The 27,048-nt window shown below is 48.2% G+C and overlaps 1 protein-coding gene across 1 annotated transcript in view; it reads left to right on the top strand.

Annotated features, from left to right (window-relative positions):
* The window catches only part of XPNPEP2 (X-prolyl aminopeptidase 2), a 31,341-nt gene extending 5,069 nt beyond the window's left edge, over nucleotides 1-26,272 (top strand). The window contains exons 3-21 of the mRNA XM_008153902.3: nucleotides 762-872; nucleotides 2,023-2,086; nucleotides 2,698-2,802; nucleotides 3,061-3,147; nucleotides 4,074-4,220; nucleotides 7,585-7,686; nucleotides 8,346-8,427; nucleotides 8,687-8,882; nucleotides 9,621-9,710; nucleotides 15,287-15,396; nucleotides 16,089-16,166; nucleotides 17,268-17,339; nucleotides 20,019-20,079; nucleotides 21,716-21,785; nucleotides 22,292-22,396; nucleotides 22,831-22,890; nucleotides 23,405-23,481; nucleotides 25,310-25,399; nucleotides 26,078-26,272. Coding sequence (XP_008152124.2) covers nucleotides 762-872; nucleotides 2,023-2,086; nucleotides 2,698-2,802; nucleotides 3,061-3,147; nucleotides 4,074-4,220; nucleotides 7,585-7,686; nucleotides 8,346-8,427; nucleotides 8,687-8,882; nucleotides 9,621-9,710; nucleotides 15,287-15,396; nucleotides 16,089-16,166; nucleotides 17,268-17,339; nucleotides 20,019-20,079; nucleotides 21,716-21,785; nucleotides 22,292-22,396; nucleotides 22,831-22,890; nucleotides 23,405-23,481; nucleotides 25,310-25,399; nucleotides 26,078-26,272 — 1,902 coding nt within the window. The remainder of the gene's footprint in view (nucleotides 1-761; nucleotides 873-2,022; nucleotides 2,087-2,697; nucleotides 2,803-3,060; nucleotides 3,148-4,073; nucleotides 4,221-7,584; nucleotides 7,687-8,345; nucleotides 8,428-8,686; nucleotides 8,883-9,620; nucleotides 9,711-15,286; nucleotides 15,397-16,088; nucleotides 16,167-17,267; nucleotides 17,340-20,018; nucleotides 20,080-21,715; nucleotides 21,786-22,291; nucleotides 22,397-22,830; nucleotides 22,891-23,404; nucleotides 23,482-25,309; nucleotides 25,400-26,077) is intronic.
* The last annotated feature ends 776 nt before the right edge of the window (nucleotides 26,273-27,048 follow it).

The raw sequence follows: 27,048 nt of genomic DNA, 5'->3' as shown, positions 1-27,048 counted from the left end.
GTGGGTGGGCCAGCCACATTACTTTTCCTTAAAAGCAAACATGGATATATTGTGGAGTAGAAGGCAAAACAAACCAAAATAAACAAATAAAAAACCCACACTTTATTTTAAAGATAAAGCAGCCTTTAAAAACTGTCTGGCTTGGAGGGGATCTTTCTGGACAATGTCCCAAACTCCTGGGGTTACTCATTCATTCTCCTTTGCCATTTGAAACCAGTGAATGGAAACTTGAAAAAGTCTCTGAGGCAGGTTTGCCAGATGAAATACAGAATGCCAAGTTATATTTGAATTTAAGATAATGCATAATATTTTACATAAGTATGCCCTAAATAGTGCAAGGGACATACTTACACTAAAACATTATTTGTTTATCTGCAATTCAAATGTGACTGAATTGGAATCCTGTATTTTTATTTGTTAAATTGGTAGTGCTACCTCTAAGATATCCAAAGAGAGACTGTCCCCTGCAACTTCACCCACAATCCTAGACTAAGGTCCCATTATTTTCACAAAGGATCCCTCTCCAAGCTCTTCAACACTTCCATATCTGCTCAGCCCATGCACCTTAATCTAGACTAACCCATAACATCAGTTGCTTCCCCATCCCTCTCCAGGCCAGCCCAGCCTACCCACCCTACCAGTCCCAAAGCCCTGCCTAAGAAGAGGCTGGTGGCTCCTCCAGATGATGGGGGCCCAGGCATCATTTTCTCTAAACAATATGTGTCTCTGTGTGTTCTTGGTGTCTTTCTGTCCCGTGTCAGTACCTTCCAGTTACTGTGGTCAATACCACAGTGCAGCTCACAGCCCTTCGCCAGCAGATGCAAAACCAGAACCTCTCTGCGTACATCATCCCAAACACGGATGCCCACATGGTAAGGGATGGCTCCCACCCCCCATCCTTGCCTTTTCTGCTACACCGGATCAGCTTATGAGAACAGGCCACAAACAGGAGATTGTTATGACTCAGAAGATGAAGGCAGAGGAAGGATTTGACAGGCAAAGGAAGGAAATGGGGAGCTTGGACATGGGAGTTTAAGGCAGCTGAAAGAATGCAATCCTTTACATAGGAGAGAAGACATTGTCAAATCTTGACCTCAGGCAATGAAACTATAAACAACTTCAGAATGGATTTTTATCACTTCCTAGATGGCAGATCTACAATGAATGTTTAGGAGGATAGAATGTGGTCTTGGAATAGGACTGGAAGAATGCTAAACTCCCTTCCTGCTCAGCCCTTTTCATAACCTAATAGACGGGGCACTGAAATCATCCAGAGCCCCGGACTACACAAGTTCGGGTGTATGTAGGGGAGGGGAGGGGAAGCAGACAGGAAATAATGTAGTCTGAAGAAGAACTGCTTTTCCCAAAGCAGAGCCCTGCCCACAATTTTCCACTACTGTTTCCCCCTTCATCCCATCCACCTTTCCAGCACAAACCCATTTGGAAGAGGAGGAATTTTAGTGTCAATAAGATTACTTGAATTAGTTTGCCCACCTGCTGGGAAAGACTAATAACCTTGGCTAAGTGTCTGAACTTCTGAGCCTCAGTTTCCTCTTCTGCGAGATAGGAATAATGAACTCTGTGTCTGAGGATTATGAGGATCAAAATACTATAATGTATAAAGCCCTCTGCAGAAATGATTTATGATGGACTCAGTGTACTATGCTAGACTGGGGACATAGGGTGACAGTTGGAGGGAAGAACCTAGAAGAACCAAAAGACATGATCCCAGACTGCACAGAATTTGCATTCTGTCCAGGGATTCAAGACTCCTTTGCAAAACACTCCAGTACTAGATTGTGGGGTTTAGACCCTAAGAGATATAGTTGTTCAAGGGAAGAGATCCTAAGACCTGGGGGGGGGGGGAATTCCAGAGTGCTTCCTGGAAGAGATGCCCAATATGCCTGGCTTTTAGGACTGGATCAATCTGACAAAAAAAAAAAAAAACTGGGATGTGGTTGGGAGCCTTTCATGTGAGGTCTGATTTCCTGAGGAAGGCTAACAATAATGTTGATTTCCTAGAGTGAGTACATTGGCGAACATGACAAGAGGCTTACATGGATGACAGGCTTTACAGGGTCTTCAGGTAACAACTATTACCCTGCCCTCGTTGCTTCTATTGGTCGACTCAGAGGTTGTCACAGGTACCCTGGTATGGCAGGTTCTCTGCACCCAAGACCCCAGAACCTGGTGTCCAGAAGCCCCTTACTACTCTGCCTCCCCTCCACCACTGCAAAAAGGGTCACCAGAGCAAGTGTTCCATCAGGTTCCCCAGGGCACACATCTCATAGTCCACCAGCCACACTTCTGCATGAGGTAGAGAGCCCTCCTGGCTTCCTTCCCATGCTCATTGCCTCTGCCACAGCCAGGCCCAGCCTAGCACTACCTGAGCTCTTTTTCTGGGACAGTCCCTACTCCTATGTCTAGCCACTAGGAGCCCGCTGATTCCCTTGGGTCACTTGGGAACAAAGTATTGCTTTGCTGGTCCTTTTAGGGGAAACATCACTTCACATGGCCAAATGAGGCACAAATGTAGAGAGGCCTTATATGAGGTCCCAGTTTTTGAAGGGGCCTCCCACCCTGATCCTGGCTCCTTGAATGAAATCCAAGCTTCTCTTGCTGATTCTTGCACATGCACTAATAAAACCACATCCCTCACCTTCACTCTCACCTCCAAGTTTCTTTGTTCTGCCCCAGGAACTGCAGTGGTAACCATGGGGAAAGCAGGTCTCTGGACTGACAGTCGCTACTGGACCCAAGCTGAGCAAGAGATGGACTGCAATTGGGAGCTCCATAAGGAAGGTAAAGGGGCTGCATGGATTTGTTCCCTATGCCCTGGAACCCAGAGTACGGTAAGTTCGGGGTGTACTAGGTGAGGGGGTACATTCAAGGCCAAGTTGGGTCCCAATGGAAAGCTGGGGAAATTCGAGGCCATTCCTAAACTTTGAGGCTGCTATCAAGGAGGACACACATGGCAGCACTGTCAAGGGCAGAAGCCTGGCTAGAGAGTCTGGGGTTGGCCCTGGAGGTGACCTCTGTTCCTTCCTGTCTTCCCCTAAGTTGGCAGTATTCCCATTGTCAACTGGCTCCTCACTGAGATTCCTGCTGGAGGGCATGTGGGCTTTGACCCCCTCCTCTTCTCCATTGGTAAGTTCTTCCTTCAGTCCCTGTATTTGTCCACACCAATGAGGATGACTCAGCTTCCCTGGGATGTAAAGAACCATAGTTTGGTAGAAGGAAGGGCAGGGAGACTAAAGACATAGTGTTTGAACTTGTGCTTTCAGAATATTTTGCAACAAGAATGTATTCATGAATTTTGTAATGAAAATATATTTAAAAGAATGAATACAGACTTTTTAAAGTCATGAGTGCAGAGACTTAACCTAGAAGACTCAGGGAACTATTAAGATCTAGCAGGTGAATAGTCTAAGATGTCTTTGAACCCAGAACAACCCTTTGGGACCTGAAACTCTACCAATTAGGGCACTAGAATCACTTACTTGGTAGCCCTCTTCTGGAAGGCAGCCTGGAAGGGTCAAAGAAGTTGATATGGCTTCTGAGTAAAGAAGCACAGTCCTTCCCCCACCCCCCCCCACCCCCGCAGGAATGCAGCTCCCTGGGTTCTGGGGCCCCAGCTGACTGGCCAGCCTGACCCCAAGGATGGAGACCTTGTAAATATGTACTAAAGGCTCCCACTTCAGAAATGGTTTTTTTTATAGCCTTTCCAATGGCCTAAACATCACCATTCCTTTGGGATATGACATTGAAGCTCAGTCGAAATGGATAGTACCAAAAGAGGGCCTCACATCCATTGGTACTTAATAAGATGAGCTTAGCCAATTGGCTATAAACAGTATTGGGGTGGGCTCAGGGAAATTAGTCTTTGAAAGTGGAAAGAGGAAGGTGAGAAGACAGGACTCAGGAGGGCCAGGCTGCTTGGACAGGCTCTGGACAGCTAGGGCTACAGGAGCAGAACAGGAGACAGACTGGATAAAGACTAATTGTGCCTGAGTCACAATTTTTCCTGAGGCTTAAGTGGGCAGGGGACAAGTGACTCCTTCTTGTCTCTGCAGGCACCTGGAAGAGTTATGACACAGCCCTCCAAGGCTCTGACAGAGAGCTGGTGCCAATCACAACCAACCTTGTGGACCTGGTATGGGGTTCAAAGAGGCCTCCAGTTCCAAGCCAGCCCATTTATGTCCTGCAGGAGGCGTTCACAGGTGAATCCTCAAGCCAGCTCTCCTTCCCAACATGTAGCAACACAGGCCCTTGCTGCTGCTACTTTGACTGAAAAAAAAGTTGTCCTGAGAGGTACCAAAGCAATAGTTCTCAAAACTTCATGTCCACCCCAATTGCCTGGGATGTTTGTTTAAAATGCAGATTTCTGAGCCCTCTCAAATGTGACTCAGAATCAAAGGTCCTCAGACCATATTTAGAAAATGCTGGAATAAAAGAGTGTTAGTATTTGAAGCAATAGGAAGCAGGGAGAGAGAAAACAAGGGAGTCAGAGAAAGATGAAAAATAACACACCCTTTTGAAGAGAGAAAAAACACAATATGAGTTGCTGATGTGGTATTGGAGACCAACTCCCATTGACTCATTCAAACCTTGAGTTCCAGCGCTCTTGTGATGAGGAATTTAGATTTAAGGTCGCTGGAGTTGGGTGGGCCAGGGTGGACAAAGGCAGTAAATAAGATCAGGGTCAGTGTGTGGCACAGATTAGGATTCAAGTTTCAACCGGACTACAAAGGAAAGTTAAGTGACCCCAAAAACTCTAACATCAATAACCTTAACCCTGCTGACACCATCTAAATATGTCATAAAAGAACAGTGTGCTCTATGATTCTTGTAAGTAGTGACTAAAAACCTGGCGGGACCAGGCTACTTACTGACTATGAATCAGAGTCTTGGCCACACTCTACCTTCCCAGGAATTTTGAACGGGCCAGTGGACTTGGATTCCTAGGAATATTGGGCAATCTGAGAGGCCCCTTTTCACTTGCAGGTCCATGCACATTTGTTGTTTGGAGAGGAGACAAAAAAGCAGGAGGGAAATTTCAAAATAGCAGCTCTGATGAAACAAGTTAAAATTGTGTCCAATTTTCTTTATCCATTCTGATGTAACTTATAGAATCATTCTTTCTGCATCTTGGCAGGTTTTAAAGAAACTTTATATCCAAGGCTGTTCCATCAAACATAAAACTTATCTGGTTCAGATAAAGAAGGGCACGGTTATGTCGGGAAGGGGAGGGGATAAAGAGGAAAACCTCCCAGAAACTGGGAGAGAATTTGCATGAGTTGCATGAGTTTTGCCATGTCCCACAAGTGAGCTGGCTGCTAGTCCTCAAGGAAGAGCCATCAGGCACCAGAGCTGGGCCTGGAAGCCTGAAAATAAAGTTCCTGAGTCTCTAAAGTTATACAGACGAGAGATTGTTTCTCCAGCAACTCAAAGGTTTTGAAGGGCAGAGGGAGCAAAGGAAAAAACTTGAAAAGTTGGTTACGCAAAGATACCTGTATGTATCAGATTGTTTTGTTTTGTTTTGTTTTTGTTAATCCTCACCCGAGGATATTTTTCCATTGATTTTTAGAAAGAGTGGGAGGGACAGGGAGAGACAGAGAGAAACATCAATGTGAGAGAGACACATTGATTGGTTGCCTCCTGCACGCACCTCGACCAGGGCCGGGGAACCTGCAACCAAGGTATGTGCCCTTGACCAGAATCAAACCTGGGTCCCTCCAGTCCTTGGGCTGACACTCTATCCACTGAGCCAAACCGGCTAGGGCTGTATCAGACAATTTAAATTTTCTTTCATTATTTGTCTCAAAAATTATCACATTCATAAACCTTGAAAGCATAATTCTAGGTGAAAGAAGCCAGTCAGAGAAGGCCCCATATTGTATGGTTCCATTTGTATGAAATATCCAGCAGAGGCAAATCCATTGAGCCAGAAAGCAGAGTAGTGGTTTCTATAGGCTGAAAGAGGGTAGAATAGGGAGAGACTGCATAAGGGCTATAGGGTTCCCTTTGGGGATGATGAAAATGTTCTGGAATTAGATAGTGGTGGTGGTTGCACAATCTTGTGATTGTTCTTAAAGCCACTGAATTGTACACTTTAAAATTGTTATAATGATACATTTTATGGTACGTGTATTTTACCAGAGTAAAATAAAATAAACCTTAAAAAGTATCATACCCAAGTGGGGAGAAATGAAAAGGAAAAACAAAAAAGGTGTGATACCCAAAGCTTTGATTCTTGTTGAATTGTTTTAGCTGTTTGCACACAGTTTTTTTAAATGGCATTCAGTTATTTATGCTAATCTCTGAGCCCAACTAGGACCCTATTAACCCTTTGCACTAGCTTGCTTTTTTCTCGATTCCTTTATTCTAATGCTAACCGTGTCGAGTCACACTCCACACTCAACATCCGAGTGCAAAAGGTTAAGGGGTTATGACCTTCTACGGGTAAATTCCTAGCCCTGTGTAGAGGTAGGTTCTTTATAGGGAGCAGGAATAAAAGATGAAAACTAAAGTCCTAGAACCAGGATACAAGCATCCCAGAAAGTACAGCTCTGTGATACTGAATTTAAGGACAGGTTTGGAGACTGACAATGTTAGCAAGATAGTTCAGGGTCTGTACAGATTAAGAGTGTGAGCCATGTAGTCAAACCAACTGGGTTAAAATCTCAGCTCCACCCCTTGCCAGCTATAAGACCCTAGATAAGTCACTTTGCCTCCTCTAAGACTCTGTAAAATGGGCCAAGTAAGAATTAAAACAATGTATACAAAGTGCTTAAGACCAGATCTGTGGCTTATTAAGCACCAGGGTTACTGCAGGGAAGAGACTTAAACATGGCCCAGTCCTATTCTTTTGCCCTTCAACTAGGGCTGCTTTCCTGCTCTCTGTTCTGCATGCATATTTATTGATCAGAAAGTTGTATCAGACTCACTATACCCCAGTATACCATTCTATGCGCATTACAAATATGCATTCAGGGTAAAGGGAGATAAATAGTGACAGAAGGAGACTTGATTTGGGGTGGTGAACACACAATACAATATACACTTGAAACCCGTATAATTTTACTAACCAATGTCATCACAATAAATTCAATAAAAATTTTTAAATGCAGGGAATTCCCAAAAATGTATACACACTTTAGCCTGATAGCTCAATTTTGAAAATGAAATGTATTTTAATAAACACTGCCTTTGTAATTATTCAATGTGTGTGTACACATTTTAGGGGGACACCCTATATATGAATTCATTTGATCCCCATAACAACCCTAATGATACTATCATCATGATCTATTCTCATTTTACACGTGTGCAAAATAAGACACAGAGCTGCTAACTAATTTGCCCAAGGTCACCCAGCTAGTAATGGCAGAGCTAGGATTTGAACCCAGATAGCATGGGTCCAGAGCCCATATCCCTAAGGACTGCGTGAGTAGAAGTTTGTTTAAAGAAAGAGTTCCACTGCTTTTAGAGAAATGAAAAATTATTGCCCTAAGGGAGCCCCCTCAGAGAGTGTCAAAGGGAAGGTATATTACTCATGCTTTCTTTGGGCTCCTTTGCTTCTAGGGAGCACCTGGCAGGAGAAAGTATCTAACATCCGCAGCCAGATGCAGAAGCATCGCAAGGCCCCAACTGCTGTGCTTCTGTCAATGCTTGATGAGACAGCCTGTGAGTACACATGTGGGCGACTGGCTTCCTCCAACCCCCAAGCCTCCTGGACCCTGCAGTATAGGACTCCTCCCCCAGCCACCAGGTGTCCACCACTTCTGAGAGCTCTGTGGCCATGGCCTATGGGAACTAAGGGGAGAGGGAAGGAGATTATATCTACTGAATAAAGCAACAAGGAAGCCCAGGGCAATCTGGGGCCATCCCCCAGGCCACTGGAGGAATTGCCTGAACACAACAGCAAAGGTTTCTGTCTCATGAAGGGGAAGAGGCTCAGCAAACACCTCCCAGCAGCCCTGCCCCCATCCCATGGCACTCACACATCCAGCTATAGCACCCAATGAAGCTCTGTTCTGTCCCTGTGTGGCCCAGGGCTTCTTATCTGACCCCAGCTCTAGGCTTCAGATAATCTGGGAACCCCCTGAAACTGTGTGCTTACTGCTGGCTGGGCATCTGCATTTTTCTGAGAGAAGGGTCCATAGCTCTCATCCCTGCCTCAAAGACACCCCCACCCCCAAAGACTGAGAAATATGCAAAGGTAGATGAAGCAGGGGTGCTGCTGGCAATCTTTGGGGTGCCAAAGGAAATAGTGAGGCATAGACGTCAAATGTGCTGGCTTCAGGCAGTTCAGCCTCATACATAGTCCCCTTACTCCTCCCCAGGGCTCTTCAATCTGCGCAGTAGTGACATCCCTTATAACCCCGTCTTCTATTCCTACACGCTGCTCACGGACTCGTCCATCAGGTACTGCTTTTCTTTGGCTTGCTGTGCTGGACTTCCTCCCATTTCTACCCCTCACTGTTCCACCACTTACCCTACTACCGTATGCAGCCTTTCCATGAGCTTGGAGTTTTTCCTGACCCTTTGACCGCTGTTCCCACCTACTCCAAACCTGGTCTACTCCCTACTCCTGCTCCCTGGCCTCCAGCAACAAAGGGCCTCGGGTCCTTTGCATTGTCCTTAGAGATTCTCAGGACCTTCCTGACCTTGCCTCCCTACCCAGATTATTTGTAAACAAGAGTCGCTTTAACTCCGAGACCCTGCAGTATCTGAACTCCAGCTGCACAGGACCCATGTGTGTGCAACTCGAAGATTATAGCCAAGTCTATGACAGCGTCCAAGCCTACGCCTCAGGAGCTGTGAGGATCTGGATTGGGACCAGCAATACTATGTATGCATTTTACAACGTGATACCCCAGGTGGGTTTGCCAGGCCCCAGCCCAGGCCAGACACTGCCCTACTCCAGCCCTCATAAGTTCCTCAGCCATTCAGGCAGCTGGTCAGTCAGAAATGGTGCAGTGAGACCCCTTCTAGGCCTCCCTGGGAAAGGAAGGAAGAAGAAGAACCAGTTGTTTGTCCACAGAGAACTCAGAGATTGTCAAGGAGGCTAGAGGGAGTACAGCTTGGTAGAGCAGAGGCTTTGAGGATGCCAAGCCTGAGACAGTCCTGGCTTTGCCCCAACTGGTTGTGCAATGACCTTGGACAACTGACTCATCCAAGCTGAACCTCTGTTCCCTCGGTTAAAGTTCCAACCTCAGAGGAGTTGCCCTGAGGAGCTATAGAGGAAATAGCACATGTAAAACACAGTGCCTGACACACAGTAGGTGCTCAATAAGTGATAGATGTTTGGATATGATGGGCAGGAAACTCACACTGTCAGAACAGCCCATCGACTAGTGGGGGCCAGGCTCTGATCCATCCCAGAGCACTGGTGGGATCCAGAGGCAGGGAGTGATAGAAAGGCAGAAAGGAGGGAATGTTAAGGTGGCCATGGAAGACTAGGAAAGACCTGAGTAGCCAGAAAGCACACAAGGAAAAGTTATTGCCACCATAGGGATGGGCAAGTCTCCCTTCAGTCAGGATTTCTTGTTGATCCATTTCAAACACACTGTGCCTTGGAAAAGGTTCTCAGACCTCTTCTTCTCTGCCCATGACAGGGTAAAGTCATAGCAGAAACCTACTCTCCAGTGATGGTAACCAAGGCGGTGAAAAACAGCAAGGAGCAGACCCTCCTCAGGGCCAGCCACGTAAGTCCATGGGCAGGCAGAACAGCCTTTTCAGAGCTCCCGGTCTGAGGGGTTACAAAGGGGACCCTGCAGGATGAGCCTGAAGAAGCCCCTTCAATGAAACAGAAGTGGACACAGAATTCCTAGGCATAAGCCAGTGCTTTACTCCCTTACTCCTGGCATGGTACAGTGGTTTAGGCCCTGGAGTTAGGGTATCAGAGTTCAACTCTAGCTCACCTCCTAGCTGGGTGACCTTGGGCAAGTGGCTTCACCTCTCTGGGCCTCAGTTACTGCATTTGTAAAATGTGGATTAAAATAGCAATCTACAGCATAGGGTTGTTTTGAAGATTAAATAAATATATAATATATTAGAGGCCCAGTGCATGAAATTCATCCACGGGTAGGGTCCCTAGGCCTGGCTGGCAATCAGGGCCGATTTGGTTCCCCGCCTCTCCACCTCCTTCATCCCTCACCACCCGTGCATAGGCACTGTGCGGTTCCCCCTGTCTATCTCTTCCCTCGCCACCCGTGCAGTTCCCCTCCCCTCCCTGCCTCCTCTTTCCCTCACTCCCTCAGTGCCCTGCTGTCACCCACCATGTTCTGCATCGCCCCCTGGTGGTCAGCGCACATCATAGCAAGCGATCAAACTTGTTTTCCTGGTCGAACGCCTGAGGGGACACTTTGCATATTAGCCTTTTATATAGATAGATATTATACTATCTATGATACACTAGAGGCCCGGTGCATGAAAGTAGTGCGCGGAGGCGGGGGGCATCCCCTCAGCCCAGCCTGCACCCTCTCCAATCCGGGACCCCTTAGGGGATGTCCGACTGCTAGTTTAGGCCCAATCCTGGGGATCGGGCCTAAACCAGCAGTCAGACATCCCTCTCACAATCTGGGACCACTGGCTCCTAATTGCTCACCTGCCTGCCTGCCTGATTGCCCCTAATTGCCCCCCCACCCTGCCAGCCTGGTAGCCCCTCACTGCCCCCCTCTGCCAGCCTGTTCGCCCCACGCAGCCTGCTGCTCAGTCGTTTGGTTGCCCCTCACTAACCCCCCTGATGACCTGGTCACCCCACGCAGTCTGCTGCTCAGTCATTTGGTCACCCCCTCACTAACCCCCCTGACAGCCTAGTCGCCCCACGCAGCCTGTTTGGTCATCCGTTCAGTTGCGATGGTCGCTTAAGCTTTTATTATTATAGATTTGTACAAAAAACACATATGTTATAATATCAATAATAGTCATCTCTTGATATCCACAGAAGATTGGTTCCAGGACCCCCTCAGATACCAAAATCTGCAGATGCTCAAGTCCCTTATGTAAAATGTTCTAGTATTTGCATACAACCTACACACACCCTTTCATATACTTTATTTATTTATTTATCCTCACCTGAGGATATTTTCCCATTGATTTTTAGAGAGAGTGGAAGAGAGGGAAAGACAGAGAGAAATATCAATGTAAGTGAAATACATGGATTGTTTGCCTCCTGCACGCACCCTTAACCAGGGCCAGGGCCAGGGCCAGGGCCGGGGAAAAGCCTGAAACAAAGATTATGTGACCTTGACTGGAATTGAACCCAGGACCGTTCGGTCTGCAGGCCGACGCTCTATCCATTGAGCAAAACCGAATAGGGCTCCTTCCATATACTTTAAATTATCTCTAGATTACTTATAATACCTAATGCAATGCAAATGTGGTGTAAATAGAGAGTGGGACAAAAGTAGATTTACAGTTGTGAGTACACGAAATACAGTTTATTCTTGTATTATTTATTAATTATTGTATTATTTTGCATATGAACAACTGTAAACCTACTTTTGCCCCACCTTGTAGTTGTTATACTGTATTGTTTAGGGATCAACTCTCTGAATACTTTTTCAAATATTTTTGATCCATGGTTAGTTGAATCCATGAATACAGAGCCTGTGGCTACAGAGGACTGGCTATACCAGTTAAATATTAATAAATTATTAATATATGTTTAAGTATTTTCATTATATTATATAATCAATATATAATATACTAGTGGCCTGGTGCACAAAATTCGTGCACGGGGAGGGGGGGGATGTCCCTCAGACCGGCCTGAACCCTCTCCAATCTGGGACACCTTGTGGGATTGGGCCTAAACCAGCAGTTGGACATCACTCTCACAGTCTGGGACTGCTGGCTCCTAACCACTCACCTGCCTGCCTGCCTGATCGTTCCTAACCACTCTGCCTGCCGGCCTGCTCACCCCCAACTGCCCCCCACTGCCGACCTGCTCGCCCCCAACTGGCCCCCCCTGCCGGCCTGCTTGCCCCCAACTGCCCCACCCACCAGCCTGATCACCCCCAACTGCCCTCTCCTCCTGGCCTGATCGTCCCTAACCACCTCTGCTTCGGCCCTGCCACCATGGCTTTGTCAGAAGGACGTCCGGAAGGTCTCCTGGTCTAATTAGCATATTACCCTTTTATTAGTATAGATAATTAGATATTATGTAAATGTATAGTGGATGGAGCGTTGGCTTGCGGACTGAGGGGTCCCAGGTTCGATTCTGGTCAAGGGCATGTACCTTGGTTGCGGGCACATCCCCGGTGGGGGGTGTGCAGGAGGCAGCTGGTCGATGTTTCTCTCTCATTGATGTTTCTAGCTTTCTATCCCTCTCCCTTCCTCTCTGTAAAAAATCAATAAAATATATTTAAATAAATAAATAAATAAATAAATAAATAAATGTACATACATTTACATACATATAATGTGTATATACATATCCTACCTAATAAAAGGGTAATATGCAAATTGACCGCACCTTCACTATGCCCAAGCCACGCCCACCAGCCAATCAGGGTGAGTATGCAAATTAACCCAACCAAGATGGCAGTTAATTTGCATACATAGGTGCACAAGCGGACCCCCTGGGATTGATCACAGGGAGCTGGGTGTCTGCTCTGGCCCCAGGGCGAAAGCCTCCGGTGGAGGCTTTTGGCCTGGTGCATGAGCGGACCCCCTGCAATCGATCCATCACAGGGAGCTGGGTATCTGCTCCGGCACCAGGCTGAAAGCTTCCGCTGGAGGCTTTTGGCCTGGTGAACGAGCGGACTCCCTGCAATCGATCACAGGGAGCTGGGGATGGCTTTGGCCTGGTGAACGAGCGGACCCTCTGTGATTAATCACAGGGAGCTGGGTGTACGCTTCTGGCCTGGTCCCAAGCAGACCCCTGCAATCAATGGCAGGGAGCTGGGGGTTGCTTCGGCCTGGTGCAAGAGCAGACCCCCTGTGATCAATCATCTAGGCAGGGAGCTGGTGGTCTGCTTTTGGCCTGGGCAGGAGCGGACCCCCTGCGATTGATTGTAGGGAGCTGGGGGTCCGCTCCTGCCCAAGAGGCTTTCGGTCTGGGCAGGCCTGGGCAAGGGCTGAGCCGGTGATCAGAGGGAGCTGGAGGGGCCTGCCCAGGCCTAAAGCTTTGGCCAGAGGCTTTAGGCCTGGGCAGGGCCCAGCCCTCCATTGGTGTGAACTATAGAGGAAACACCTTTTCTGACTGCACATTGGCTAAGCTTCCTGTATGCCACTGGTAATATTCTTAGTAACTTGGGTAATAAGAATCCAAAAAGGCGATCTAGGGTTTTTCCACCACACTTCTGGAGAAAAAATGAAGGTCCGCTGCTAGAAGGCTAAGAAATGTCATATCCTGCCCTAGCCAGTTTGACTCAGTGGATAATGCCTCAGCCTGCAGACAGCAGGGTCCGGGTTTGATTCTGATCAAGGGCATGTACCTAGGTTGCAGGCTCCTCCCTGGCCAGGGCCCAGATCAGGGCTCATGCAGGAGGCAACCAATCAAAGTGTTCCTCTCACTTTGATGTTTCTCTCTGTCTTTCCCTTTCTCTTCCACATTCTCTAAAAGTCAATGGAAACATATCCTCAGGTGAGGATAAAAAATAAATAAAGAAATGCATATCCTATGAAAGACACATCTTGAAAATGCCTAAAGAAAGTTGTCATTTTTTCTTGGTGAAGGGACTGGAGTCCGTGTTGATGAAAACACCTTGGTGGCTGCAGTGACTGGCAGTGGCTGCAGCAGTGGAGTGATGGGGCTGGTGCCTTCCCCTGATCAGCCCTGTTGCCTCCCACAAAGGGAGGCCAGACTGAGGCTTAGGCCCACTCCCTGTGGGGCGCGGGCCTAAGCCATCAGTAAGACATCCCCTGAGGGCTCCCAGTATGTGAGAGGGGGCAGGTTGGGCTGAGGGACCCCCCACCCCCAGTGCACGAATTTCATGCACTGGGCCCCTAGTAAATATATAATTATACAAATATGTAATAATCAGATGAATTATATAAATTGGTAATTATATATAATTATATACATATAATTATTATATTAAATGATATATATATTGCTTTGAGCACCATCAGGCACATTCCAAGTGTTAAATAAGTGTTCGCTGTAATTATTTTCTTTTGGATATTCCCAATAAAATAAGGATAAAGCACCTCATTTTAAAAAACTTTTTCTTATGGAAAATCTTAAACATATGTGAAAATCGAGAAAATGGCATAATGATTCCCATACACCATCACTGAGCTCCAACTGTCATCAATTATGGCCAATTCCATTTTGTCTGCAAACCCATATTCATCTCCTCCACTCCCCACCCTCTGCTGCTGGGTGACCTTAAAGCAAATTCCAGATATTATATCCTTTCTTCTGTCAACACGTCAGTAAATATCTCTAAAAGACAAGGACTCTTCAAAACATCACCACCCTGTGATCACATACATAAACACTAACAAGAATCCCTTCATATTGTCAAACTAGTAGCCCTGCGCACGAATCCGTGCTCCAGTAGCTCTCTGTGGGGCCTGGCCACTCTGCGCCCGCTGCCCAGAGTCTCTCCGCAGCCCAGAGGCCTATCTGTGGCTGGGCGCAGAACGCTCCCCAGCATGGCCAGAGGCCCATCTGCAGGCGGGCACGGAACACTTGCCCCGTCGCCAGGGCAACGACGCAAGGATTCCCCCCGCCTCCCCAGCCACTCTGTGCCCGCTGCCCAGAGGCCCTCCATGGCCGGGGTGGAACGCTTGTGTGGTGATGAGGCAAGCATTCCGCCAGGCCGCTCATACTGCCCGCTCTCAGCAGCCGCTTCCCCCCTCCCCCCGGGACTGGGGGACACTGGCAGGGCTGAGAGGACTGGGCGCCACCATATTGTGGTTATGGGTGCCACCATCTTTGTGATGGAGTGATGGTTAATTTGCTTATTAACCTTTTATTACAGTGATGGCGAACCTATGATACGCGTGTCAGTAGCCATTTCTGATGACATGCGGCCACTGAGGCAGCCGCATGCCAAGGATGAAACATTTGCTGCTCCTGAGGATGAAACATTTGCGAAATAGTGTTTTTTCCTCAAAGTGACACACTACCCGAGTTATGCTCAGTTTTTTGGCGAAGTTTGACACACCAAGCTCAAAAGGTTGCCCATCACTGTTTTATTAGATAGGATAGCTGGTGAAACCCTCATGTTCTTAAAGTTTAGTTCCCAGACCAGCCACCTGGTCCCATCATCCCGGAGCCTTGATTGAGACTGTTCCTCAGCTGGTTTCTCTGCTTGCCCTGTTCCAGGTGCAGGATGCCGTGTCGTTGATCCGCTATTTGGTCTGGCTGGAGAAGAACGTGCCCAAAGGCACAGTGGATGAGTTCTCAGGGGCAGAGCTGCTGGACAAACTCCGAAGGTAAAGGACCACGGCTGTCCTTTTTGGCTGACTATCTTTTAATGTGGGGGTGAGGGAGGGAGGGGGACTTGGTCTCTATACTTTGGGGGGAGGAAGTTTATCCTTGTATTTGGGGGCCTCTCTGGAACTAGGAGTGACCGTTCTTGGGTGGTCCTGGAGCTGGGCAGGGAGTGTTGAATGACATTCTCCAGCCCAGCTGACAGTAGATCAACTTCAAGGGACACAACCCAATATCACCCCCTAGTGTCTGCTTCAGGCATAGCCCATTGTCCCTGGGGATAGCTGACCCCTGGACCACTTGAGAATATTAAGGTGAAGATGGAGGTTTCCTGAGAGAACCAGGTCATAGGCAGGCTGTAGGTTTGAGGTGAAAGATGCTGCTCCAGGGCTAGGGAAGTTTTTAAATACAGGGAACTAGGTTTCTTCACTCTTTACCACGAACATACTGTGGGTCATACAGGCCTTGGTTTCCCCATCTGTAAAATGGAGGTGGAGGAGGAATAACTAGTGTGTACAGTCCCTCCTTCTCTGACCTTGAATGCTCTATAAGTGGCAGGTCAGGACTTGGGAAGATAGAATCAAGAGGTGGGACTGGGAGAGTCTGGCTGAGGTAGAGGCAGCTGTGACCTTCAATTGCCCTTGTTAGATATCTTGGGCCCATTCATTGACCATTCCTGCCTTGTACTTTGCAGAGAAGAAGAGTTTTCCTCTGGACCCAGTTTCCAAACCATCTCTGCTAGTGGTCTGAATGCTGCCCTGGCCCACTACAGGTACTTCAGGAAAAAGAATTTTCTAGGGATCCCAGTGTATCAGCAGGGGGAGTGGGGGTGGAGGAAGCAATGCTCTGGGACCTGAGTCCATATTTAAACTTTGAGGCCTTTAGCACCGTGGGGGCTGGGGGTAGGGAGTGGGGCCTAGTGGGTAGGTTGGGGCGGAATGTCTCCTTAGAATTAAAAGGCCTGAGCAATTTTCCCCCAAGAGGCTGTGACTTTGTGAGCACTGATGGCTAAGGGATCTGAAACGGAAGCAGGGCTGATGCTGGATGTTTTTCCTTGGTGTCCTGTGAGTTATTTATGTTAGTTAATTCTTAAAGCTCGCAAGCACATGGAGAGAAAGGCCCATTCATTCAGCCTAAACCAACTAAGGTGGGCCCAAGATGTAGGCTGGCCAAATGTTTGGCTCCATAGGACACAAACACCTGCAGGCCTGCCTGATGAAATTTGGGGGGTCAAGCTGACCAGATGTCTCAGCCTGGCATGGGCTCAACAAGGCTAGGTCAGACATCCTCCAAGGGCCAGCCTAGCCTATCCCAGAATTCCCTCCCGTGGCATCTCCCAAGCCCTCATCTGCCTTGGCCTAGGTAGGAACTCCTCGGCCCTACCAAACCTTGCTCTCCAGCCCCATCCTTGAGTACCTGTACCATGGCTCCTCAGGGCCCTCTGCTCTAGGAGGCAGCAGGAAGTTAGAGAAAGAGTCCAGGCCCAGCTCCCTCCCCACTTTACCCCGTGGCTTTTGCAACTCCCTTGGCCTCTGCAGACTGGTTTCTCCTTATGTAAAAGGTGATGACTGCAGTGGGTGCTCTCTTCGGTTCTCCCAGCCCCCACATCCTGAGCTCTTTCCTTCTCTCCCCCCTGGAGACCAGGGCCTTGCTTGTGAAGTGCAAGATAAACAGATGCATGCTGAGGACATTAGTGGCAGAAGCTAAGGACTTTCCTAGGGCCCTTTGGGAGATAATGACTTCACTAAAGGAGTCAACCTGGAAGTCCAGCCCCCAGGGGTGAGGGGATTCCTCTGCTTTCATAGAGGACCCCCCACCCCACCCAACACAGGGATAGGCTGTTCCTTTTTTTCAGCATCTCTCTCCTTCTCAGCCCATCAAAGGAGGTACACCGCAAGCTGACTTCAGATGAGATGTACCTGGTGGATTCTGGGGGACAATACTGGTATGTAGCCCCCACCACGCTCTGGCCTGGCTGTTTCAGCCCAGACACCCTGGGTAGCCAATAGCTGGCCAAAGCTTTCCCATCCTGGTCATGGATTCTTCATCTGAGAAAGGAGAGGCCTGCATTGAATGAGCCTTCTCATTTTTACACTGGGGGTGGGGGGGGGTGGATGTTTCTGCACAGTGGGAAATGCACAGAGACCAAAACAGTAAGGTTGCCCATGCAGCACCTCAGTGAGAATCAGGATGATTCCTCTGGCTCAGATAAAATGTTTTTTTTTTTTTTTTTTAAATATATTTTTATTGATTTTTATAGAGAGAAAGGGAGAGGGATAGAGAGTTAGAAACATCAATGAGAGAGACTAATTGATCGGATGCCTCCTGCACACCCCCTATTGGGGATGTGCCTGCAACCAAGGTACATGCCTTTGACCGGAATCGAACCTGGGACCCTTCAGTCCGCAGGCCGACGCTCTATCCACTGAGCCAAACCGGTTAGGGTGATAAAATGTTTTTAAACCCACATATTGTTACACAGTCTGAACAGGCATGCTTAGCAGCCCTGCCTTGCTGCACAGTGTACCCATACTCTCACCCACTCATGCACACACCATCAGGCCATGCATCCTCCTCAGCCCCCTCCCCTCCCACCTGCATGGGTGAGTTGACCATGTCAGGTTGGTGGTAGGGGCAGAATCCAAAAGCAACAGGCCCACAAGAGCATGGGTATGTATCTGTGTGTGCTCCTCTGAGTGCATGCACAACCACATGTAGGGCACTGTCCTATGTTTGTTTGTTTTTTAAAGATTTTTTTCATTGATTTTTAGAGAGAGGGGTAGGGAGAGGGAGAGAGAGAAAGAAACATTGATGCGAGAGTTAAATGATGCAAGAACGAAACATTGATCAGCTGCCTCCTGCACCCCCCCTCCCACCCTCCACGGGGATGGAGCCCACAACCTGGGCATGTGCGAGCATGTAAGAATCAAACCAGCAACCTTTCGGTGCATGGGACAACCCCAATCAACTGAGCCACCCTGGCAAGGTTGCGGGCTCAATTTCCAGTGGGGGTCACGCAGGAGGCAGCAGATCAATGTTTTGCTGTAAGATGTTTCTGTGTAAGAGGTTGCTGTAGCCCCTGCACCACGACTTCACAATCTGTGTGTCTACCTGTGTGCTCTCATTAAAATTAGTACAGAACCATGAAGTGAATGGCGTTCCTTTAGATGTGTTACCCTTACACAGTGCACACCCTGAACACCTGGATATGCCAGCCATGCAGAACAGGCTAACCCCATTCCTTCCAAATATGTAACCAACCATTCACACAGGAGCTGAGCTGAGAGGAGCTGGAAGAGTTTCCCTTCTCATCTAGGAAGCAAGTGGACTGGGGAAAAGTAGTGGTGCTGGGACTGATGGAGGAGTAGCTTCAAACAGTTTGTCATCCTCTATCTTGTAGAAATGGTGAATGTGCTAATGACAAAGGCATTTCGCATGTTCTGAGTGCAGCCCTGGGAGCGAGAAGAGCAGGCACTCAGCCCAGCAGCCTTTCTTAGTGACCAGTGTGGCTCTTTGTGTACTGGGCACAGCCAGTGTGCAAAGGGGAAGTGAATTTGTGGGGCGCTGCTGGTTTGGGGCATGCTCAGAGCAGGGTGAGGCCAGGGAAATGGTCAGTCACCTCACTTCTTCTCTCCTTCTGAAGAAGTCTGCCACACCCTGTGACCTGCTCCCAAGGAGGAGTCCCCAGGGCCCTGGGACCATTCCTCCCCTCCCCCGCTCCCGGGGTGGCCACAAGGGCCATCCTGGGAGAACAGCTGCAGCTGGTGGTTTGGAGTCAGCCTTTTGGCTTCTGGCTTCAGCTCACTGGGACTCTGAGCAAATTCCTGGGCCAGATCCATGTTTACAGTAGAGCAACTGTGTGGAGAGTGAGTGCTTGATTCAGGGCTGGCTTCACTGAGGCTCAGAGAGGGACAGGGCCTCCCAGCCTTAATTACCTCATCTGTGAAATGGAGAGAATGAAACCTGCTCTATCTCCCTTCCAAGGGAGCTGCCAAAAGTGTTCTATGGATAGTAAATAACTATCTGGATGTGTGCGTGTTATGATGTCTCTGGATCTGTTTCCCAGTCTGTGACAATCCCCTCCCACCTCTCACAAAGCCTGGAAGAAGTGTTGCTTTTATTTTTGTTTTAAGTATATTTTTATTGATTGCAAAGAGGAAGGGAGAGGGAGAGAGATAGAAACATTGATCTGCTGCCTCCTGCATGTCCCCCACTGGAGATAGAGCCCGAAACCTGGGCACGTGCCCTGACTGGGAATCAAATCCGACCTCCTGGTTCACAGGTCAACACTCAACCACTGAGCCACGCTGGCCAGGCGTGAAAGAAGCCTTGCTTTTAGAGTGAGCCAAGTTTAAAAACAGCCAGAATGGGGAGCTGTTTGTGAAAAATGAAGATTGCCCAACAATATAGTAATTTGATCTTGATAGCTTTGCAGCTCCTTCACCCGTAAATGCTGAAGATGGGCATTTGCTGATGGCAGCCATCTTCCTTTCAACTCCCACCCCACCCCTGTCCCAGCCCTGCCACTCAAACCCTCCTTGAGAGCACACAGGAAGCACACAGGCACGATCACTACCCCCAGGTGTTCAGCAGAGCTGGACATGTTGATTTTCCTTCTACACAGGGGCGGAACCACAGACATCACCAGAACAGTCCACTGGGGCACCCCGTCTGCTTTCCAAAAGGTAAGCATTAAACCTAGATTCCTCTACCCATCCTCATTCTGGGGCCACCCAAGAGATCACTCTACTAAGAGCCCTTTCATTTTACCAAATCTGAGGCCCAGAGAGGTTAAGTAGTTTGCCCACATTCACACAGCAAGTTAGTACCACAAAACCCAGTGTTCCCGGGTTCTTCCCCGGAGATGTTTCAGGCCACCAAAAGAACTTCATAATCTGTGTGGCTGCCTGTGTGCTCTCATTGGAAGTAGTCCATAACCATTATGTGAATGGCATTCATTTATATGTGCCCAAGCTTATCATCATCTCATTTCAGGAAATCAATGAACAAATACTTACTTGGTGCTGTCTGTGTGCCTAGCTCTGTGCTCAGCAGAAAGGAGGAAGAAAGGCATTCCAGGAGGAAAGTCTCAGAGGTGGAAAGGAGCTGGGGCTTTTCAGGAAGCAGTGAGGGCTGGTCTGCTTGGTGCAGAGGCTGGGACCTCATCTATGTTCACTAGGGGGCCTCTGGGGAAGGTGGGGAGCAGGGGGCTGCATTCATGCATTCAGCAAGCAGACTGTGGTTCAGGCATTGCCCTGGAAACAGCGAAAATGTCAGCACTCGTTAGGCCTCAAGGAGCTCACAGTTTAGTGGGTTGAATCTGCTGCCCTAGGCTGTCCTGCCTGAGATGAAAAATGTGTGTGAGTGTGTGTGTGTGTGTGTGTGTGTGTGTGTGTGTGTGTGTGTTGAAGGGGACCCAACACATTGCTACAGAGCCTGAAAAAAGAAGCTGCTGTCAGCCCAATTTCCTTTCTTTTTTCTTTTTTTTTTTAACATATTTTTATTGATTTCAGAGAGGGAGAGGGAGAGAGAGATAGAAACATCAATGATGAGAGAGAACCATTGATTGGCTGCCTCCTGCATGTCCCCTACTGAGGATCAAGCCTGTAATCTGGGCATGTGCCCTTGACTGGAATCAAACCTGGGACCCTTCAGTCCACAGGCCAACGCTATCCACTGAGCCAAATCGGCTAGGACCACTTTCCTTTCTTTTTCCACAAGGTAACAGCCCTGACCAAACGAGGCTGACCTGGCACATTAACAGACCCCAACCCAAATTTAAAACCTTAAAAAATCTAAAGGATGATCATGATAATGGTAATAAGGGTGCAAGCCCCTGCTGTCACTGTCTTAGCTCACCATCTATCTACAAGCATACCATGCACCAAGCTTTGGGCAGGTCCCCCTCAGCCACCTCTGGGCATATTCTAGAGCAGGGGTCCTCAAACTTTTTAAACAGGGGGCCAATTCACTGTCCCTCAGACCGTTGGAGGGCCGGACTATAGTTTAAAAAAAACTATGAACAAATTCCTATGCACACTGCACATATCTTATTTTGAAGTAAAAAAAAAAACAAAACGGCAAAAACACCCGCATGTGGCCCGCGGGCCGTAGTTTGAGGACACCTGTTCTAGAACCTGGGTGACCACACATGAACATTAACCTCCCTCCCAACACCCCCCCCACCACACACACACACACACAGAAACAGGTTTGGGCCCACACACCTGCATATACATATGCCAAACAGCTGGAAACTGTCGGGCTCCCTTTCTTGTGTTCCACCTATTTCTCCCTCTTCCCCCCCAACCCCCCCATCAGGAGGCATATACCCGCGTGTTGATAGGAAATATCGATCTGTCCAGACTCATCTTTCCTGCTGGTACATCAGGTAGGTTTCAGAGACCAGGCTGGACCCAGAGTCTTTGACACTGATTTTACTAGACTCAGACCACCACCCTGGCGAAGTTATTGGGGGGAAGGGATTATATCATCACCCACATGTTGTATAGATAAGAAAACCCAGCCTAGAGAGAGAAAGCGATTTGCCCAAGGTTACACAGAGAGTCACTAGGAGAGCCAGGCTTTGAACCCAGGCCTCCTGCCTCTTAATCTAAGCTTAGTTTGGGAAGGTTAGTGTGGGCTGCAGGAGTCATGGGAGGATTCCTGGAGGAAGTAGGTGTCTTGGCAGATGTGGAGAAATTGTAATAAAGTCATCAGTCCAGATAATGGGTACGATGTAAGGTGTGCTGGAGATAGTACAGGCTTACCTGTCTCTCAGCGGCCCCTCTCCACAGGCAACATCCTGGTAGTTGGCTCTGAAACAAGAGAGCAAGAAAGCAGAAAGGTGAATAGTTTGGGGTCCAGCAGACTGACTGGGGGCCATCTCTCTTCCAGGACCAATGTTGGAAGCCTTTGCCCGCAAAGCCTTGTGGGAGGTTGGACTCAATTATGGTCACGGGACAGGCCATGGCATTGGCAACTTCCTGTGTGTGCACGAGTGTAGGTATCTCCTCAACACTCCCTCAGGGTTCTCCTTCTTCTGAACATGGTAGATCCTTTCACAGTTATGGAAATGACCAAGACCCTCAGAGATGCGGTGACCATCCAAGGTTACCCAGCTGGTGGGAAGTGATGCTCCGTGGGTTAAGTGAGAAATGCTGGCAGTTTGGCCACTCCTGCTGCCTACCTGGCACCTGGGAGGGCCCCAGAGAGAGGAGTAGCAAGCAGGTCAATACCTAGTAGCTGACTGGCAGAGACCCTGCAGAAATAAAAGCTAGAGTCAATCTGGTCTGTAAGGTAGATAATGATATGGTGGTCAAATGCTGCTAGAGGTGCCCAGGGATCCCCAGTTACCTACTGTTCCAGAGAGCCTGCTAATTTCCAAGCTGGTGAATACAGGAGCACTGAAACTTTACCTATATTTCATTTTCCAGGGCCAGTGGGATTCCATTCCAGCGGTCTTACTATGGGCAAGGGCATGTTCACTTCCATTGGTATGACTCTTGGGCTCCTTCACCCCCCACCCCGCACCCCAAGACTAGCCCAGGACTGCAGTCTAGGGAGCATGGCAGGCACAGGCACACCTGGGCTCAACTGCTGCCCTCCCTCTACTTCACACTCTCAGTCCCAAATGGATTGCTCCACCCTAACCACAGGCCTCTTCAGCCCATACCTTCATTTTGCTTTTTGGAGTTGGTTCCCAGCTGTACATCCAACTATAGTCTCCAATCAATTATTGGGGTAACAAAAACAGTTGAACACAGGGAGATGGAAGTACCTCCAGGACCCAAGTGGGCCTTGAAGGCTTTCCCACTGGGCTACAAGGGAGGGTAGAGGGAGCTGAGGCCCAGCAGGTTACCTCGGGGTAGCCAATGAACATCTAACAAGCAGTGGGTCTGCCCTGATCACCAGGCAAGGGCAGCCAGGCAGCCATACTTTGTAGCCACTCCTCAATTGGTACAGGAAATCTGGGCTCAGGTCCTCTCCCTGCATCTCTGTGTCTCCCAGAACCTGGTTACTATCAGGATGGTGAATTTGGGATCCGTCTTGAAGATGTGGCCCTCGTGGTAGAAGCAACGACCAAGGTATAGTGCCACTGAGATGGGCTGGAAGTTTAAACAGCATGACAGTGACTTTGGGCTGTGTGTGTATGTGTAGGAGGGTCTACAGAAGGTCACAGGAAAAGGGCATCTGAATGTGTGGACATGAATTTATATGGAGTCTTCCTTATCTCCAGAAAAATTCCATAAATCAGAGTTTCTCAAACATATTTGCGTATTAGAATATTAGAACCATCTAGAGAGCTTTTTTTTTTAAACGCCAATGCCCAGGTCCCAATCCAGACCAAATGAGTCAGTATTCCTGCCCAAAACCATTGGTTTTCAATGTACATAATGATCACCAGGGGAGCTTCTGAGAAGTAACAATTTCATATAATAACAACCAACAAGATAAACTACCTAGGTACAAACTTTTAAAAACTTACATGGAAAAAAATCTCTTCTCAGGAATATAAAAAAAGATTTAAGTAAATGGTGCTCTCCGGAAAGAAGTCTCAATGTTATGAAGATGACATTTCTACCTAAATTAATCTATAAATTCAAGCCAATCTCAATTTCAGCAGTACTAACTGAATACCCTTGTAACTTCACAAAATGGTAGTAAAGTTTATTTGTAAAAATGAACATTTAAAAAACAGCTATGACCCTGGCCGGTGTGGCACAGTTGATTGGAGCATCATACCATACACTGAAAGGTTAAGGGTTTGATTCCCAGTCAGGGCACGTACCCAGGTTGTAGGTTCAATCCCCAGTCAGGGTGCCTAAGAGAGACAACCAATCAATGTGTCTTTATCACATAGATGTCTCTCTCTATCTCTCCCCTTCCTTTCCACTTCTTTAAAAATCAATGGGAAAAATATCCTTCGGTGAGGATTAACAAAACAAAACAAAAATGCCTGTACTTTTTTTTTTTTTTGCCTGTTCTTTTTATCTCAGCATTCCCTCTGCCAAATATATACCTTCTGGATATAGTCACAAAAGGTCACCAAGGTGTTTATATACAATAATGTTGATTGTATCAATGGTCATAGTTTAAGGAGTAGAAACAGTCTAAATATCTACCACTGGTTAAATAAATCGTGATCCACATACTATGGATCCTCATGCAGCCATTAAAAAGAATGAGCTGCATCTCCCTGTGCTAATATGGAGTGCTCTCCTAGGTTTACTATTGAGGTGGGGTGCGGAAGAGAATGTGCAGAATAGTGTATGATAGGGTCCATTTTGCATAAATTTTAAAAAATATAGACATATATACTGTGTATGGCTAAAATGTTTTCAGGAAGGAAAGCAGGCAGGGAGGAGACTTTCAAATGTTGGGTATCTTTTTGTAGTTAGAATTTTCTAAGCATATATATGCTAGAGCTCTATGAGAGGTAGGAATTATGGGCTATTTTTCTTCATACTTATCTCTATAGATTCATCAATAGATAAGTAGATAGAAATATGGAGATAGACATAAAGTTCTAATACTTATCTTTAAATTATTTAATTGTAGGTTCCCAGTCCCACCCTAGAGCTTCTCACTCCAGTGTCTGGGGGGAATGGGTCTTAGAATCTATACATTTAACAAGCTTCCTAGATGCTGTGTGGATGCACAAAGTTTGAGAAATACAGACCTAAGTCTAAATTCACGAATTAGGAGGGAACCACCAAAGGTGGGGTGCTAAGTGCTAGAAAGGGGGATAGCCAAGGGAATTGTGGGAGACTCAAGCCTCCTCTGAGTCTTGGGTTTGATAAGGGTCAGTTCCCTGTGCCATAGCTTCTGGGTGGAGTGTTCCAGCCCTTCCTTCAGCTTCGCTCCTCCTCCTCACTAACTTCCTGCTTTTCCACCTTCCCTGTGGCCTTTCAGTATCCAGGGACCTACCTGACCTTTGAAGTGGTGTCATTGGTACCCTATGACCGGAATCTCATTGATGTCAGACTGCTGTCCCCAGAGCAGGTGAGTGCCCTTCAGCACTGTCAACCCTTCAAACCCTGAACCAATTCCTGCCTTCTCCACCCTGGGCCTCTCTTGCCTCTGCTCCCCCTACTCCAAGACCCTATGCCCCTTCCATTTCACTGGGAAGGTTCACACTGGTGGCATCTGTAGGCACACACTGTGGTATGCCTTCCTGACTTACCAGAGACCCCAGGGGTTCTAGAACACTCCAGTCAGACCAGGTAGTAACTTCCTGGGGAGTCTGAGACTAGGTCTCTGAACTCTGCCATCTCAAGTCCTAGAACTAAAATCAATCCCTCCCCGACTCTGGACCACAGGACCCTCTTCGGTAAAATGGGATAAAACCTGCCCTACTTACTGTCATTGCCAGGCCTGAAATCCACTCCCCACAACCCACGCCCCAAGAATGTCACTATGACATTAAACAGCCACTGTATCAAACTGCCTCTGAAAAGCTCTGGAGAATGCCTGAGCCTGATGATGGCTGAGGAATCAGGAGGGAAGGACCAGAGATTGGGTACTAAGTGCATAAATCCCCTATGGGCATCTATGGGGTATCTATGGGTACTTGGGCCAAGGTGGGCAGCTGGATTACCACAGCAGGGGACTAGATGGCACCAAGATCTCAGCTCTTGGCAGCTCACCCTAAGGAACACCTCATCCCTCTTACCCTTTCAGCTCCAATACTTGAATCGCTACTACCAGACCATCAGAGAGAAGGTGGGCCCAGAGCTGCAGCAGCGCCAACTATTGGAGGAATTCGAGTGGTTGCAGCAGCACACGGAACCCTTGTCTGCGAGGGCTCCACACACCACCTTCTTGGCCTCTCTGTTGGCAGCCTCCACTCTTGCCATCCTCGGCTGGAGTGTCTAGAGGCCCTGGACACCCCTGCTAACCCTGTCACTCAGCTCCCTTCACCCTACACCACCCATGCCTTCAGAGCTCCTGCTGGCCCATTGCCAGGAAACCTTTGTCCTCAGCTTCCTTCTCTAGAACCAAGCCCCAGCCACTCAGGGCTTCTTGGCCCCAGGCAGGACCCCTCTGGTCTTATACACCTCACCCTCGGCTCCAAACTCCAGGATAGGAGAACCAGCTAGTTCCTTTCCTCCAGTGAGCCCAGTAGGCCTAACCTATAACCTGGCAGAGCCTGTTGCTGCTGTGCCCCAAAGGCCAATATAGAGCAATGCCTTACCCCCAGGGGCCCCATGGCCCTAGGAGAGCCCCACCCTAAAACCACCAGAGCTGTTCCCTCACACTGGCTCCTAACTCCTTGGGCTTCCCATGCCCTTGAGGTTGTCTCTATTCACCCCCACCTGTACCTGGCCCTACAGTGACCTCCTGGCTGCTTCCCATAGGCTGAAGGAACAAGGGCTGCTTCCAGGCTTCCTGCTATGCCTATAAAGGGAGAGAAAGGGTGGGTGGTTGAGTCCTCTGATGCCATACTGCCACCCCAGGGTCAGGGAGACCAGCCAGGGAAGGGGCATGCACAGCAGCCCTCCACCCAACGTGTGAGCCCATCGCTCCCAAACCCTGGGAGGGCTCCAGGCCAAGTGATAGGATAGGGACTTAAGCCATAGGAATGTGGCTATGGGGTAGGAGGGAATATGGAAAGTGCTCTGGAATATGACCCTACCCAAAGTTGGGAAAAG

This window comes from Eptesicus fuscus, chromosome 1 (genome assembly GCF_027574615.1).
Source record: "Eptesicus fuscus isolate TK198812 chromosome 1, DD_ASM_mEF_20220401, whole genome shotgun sequence".
In the NCBI taxonomy this organism is placed as follows: Eukaryota; Metazoa; Chordata; class Mammalia; order Chiroptera; family Vespertilionidae; genus Eptesicus; species Eptesicus fuscus.
The sequence above is the reverse complement of the archived record's forward strand: the minus strand, read 5'-3'. Positions and strand labels throughout refer to the sequence as shown.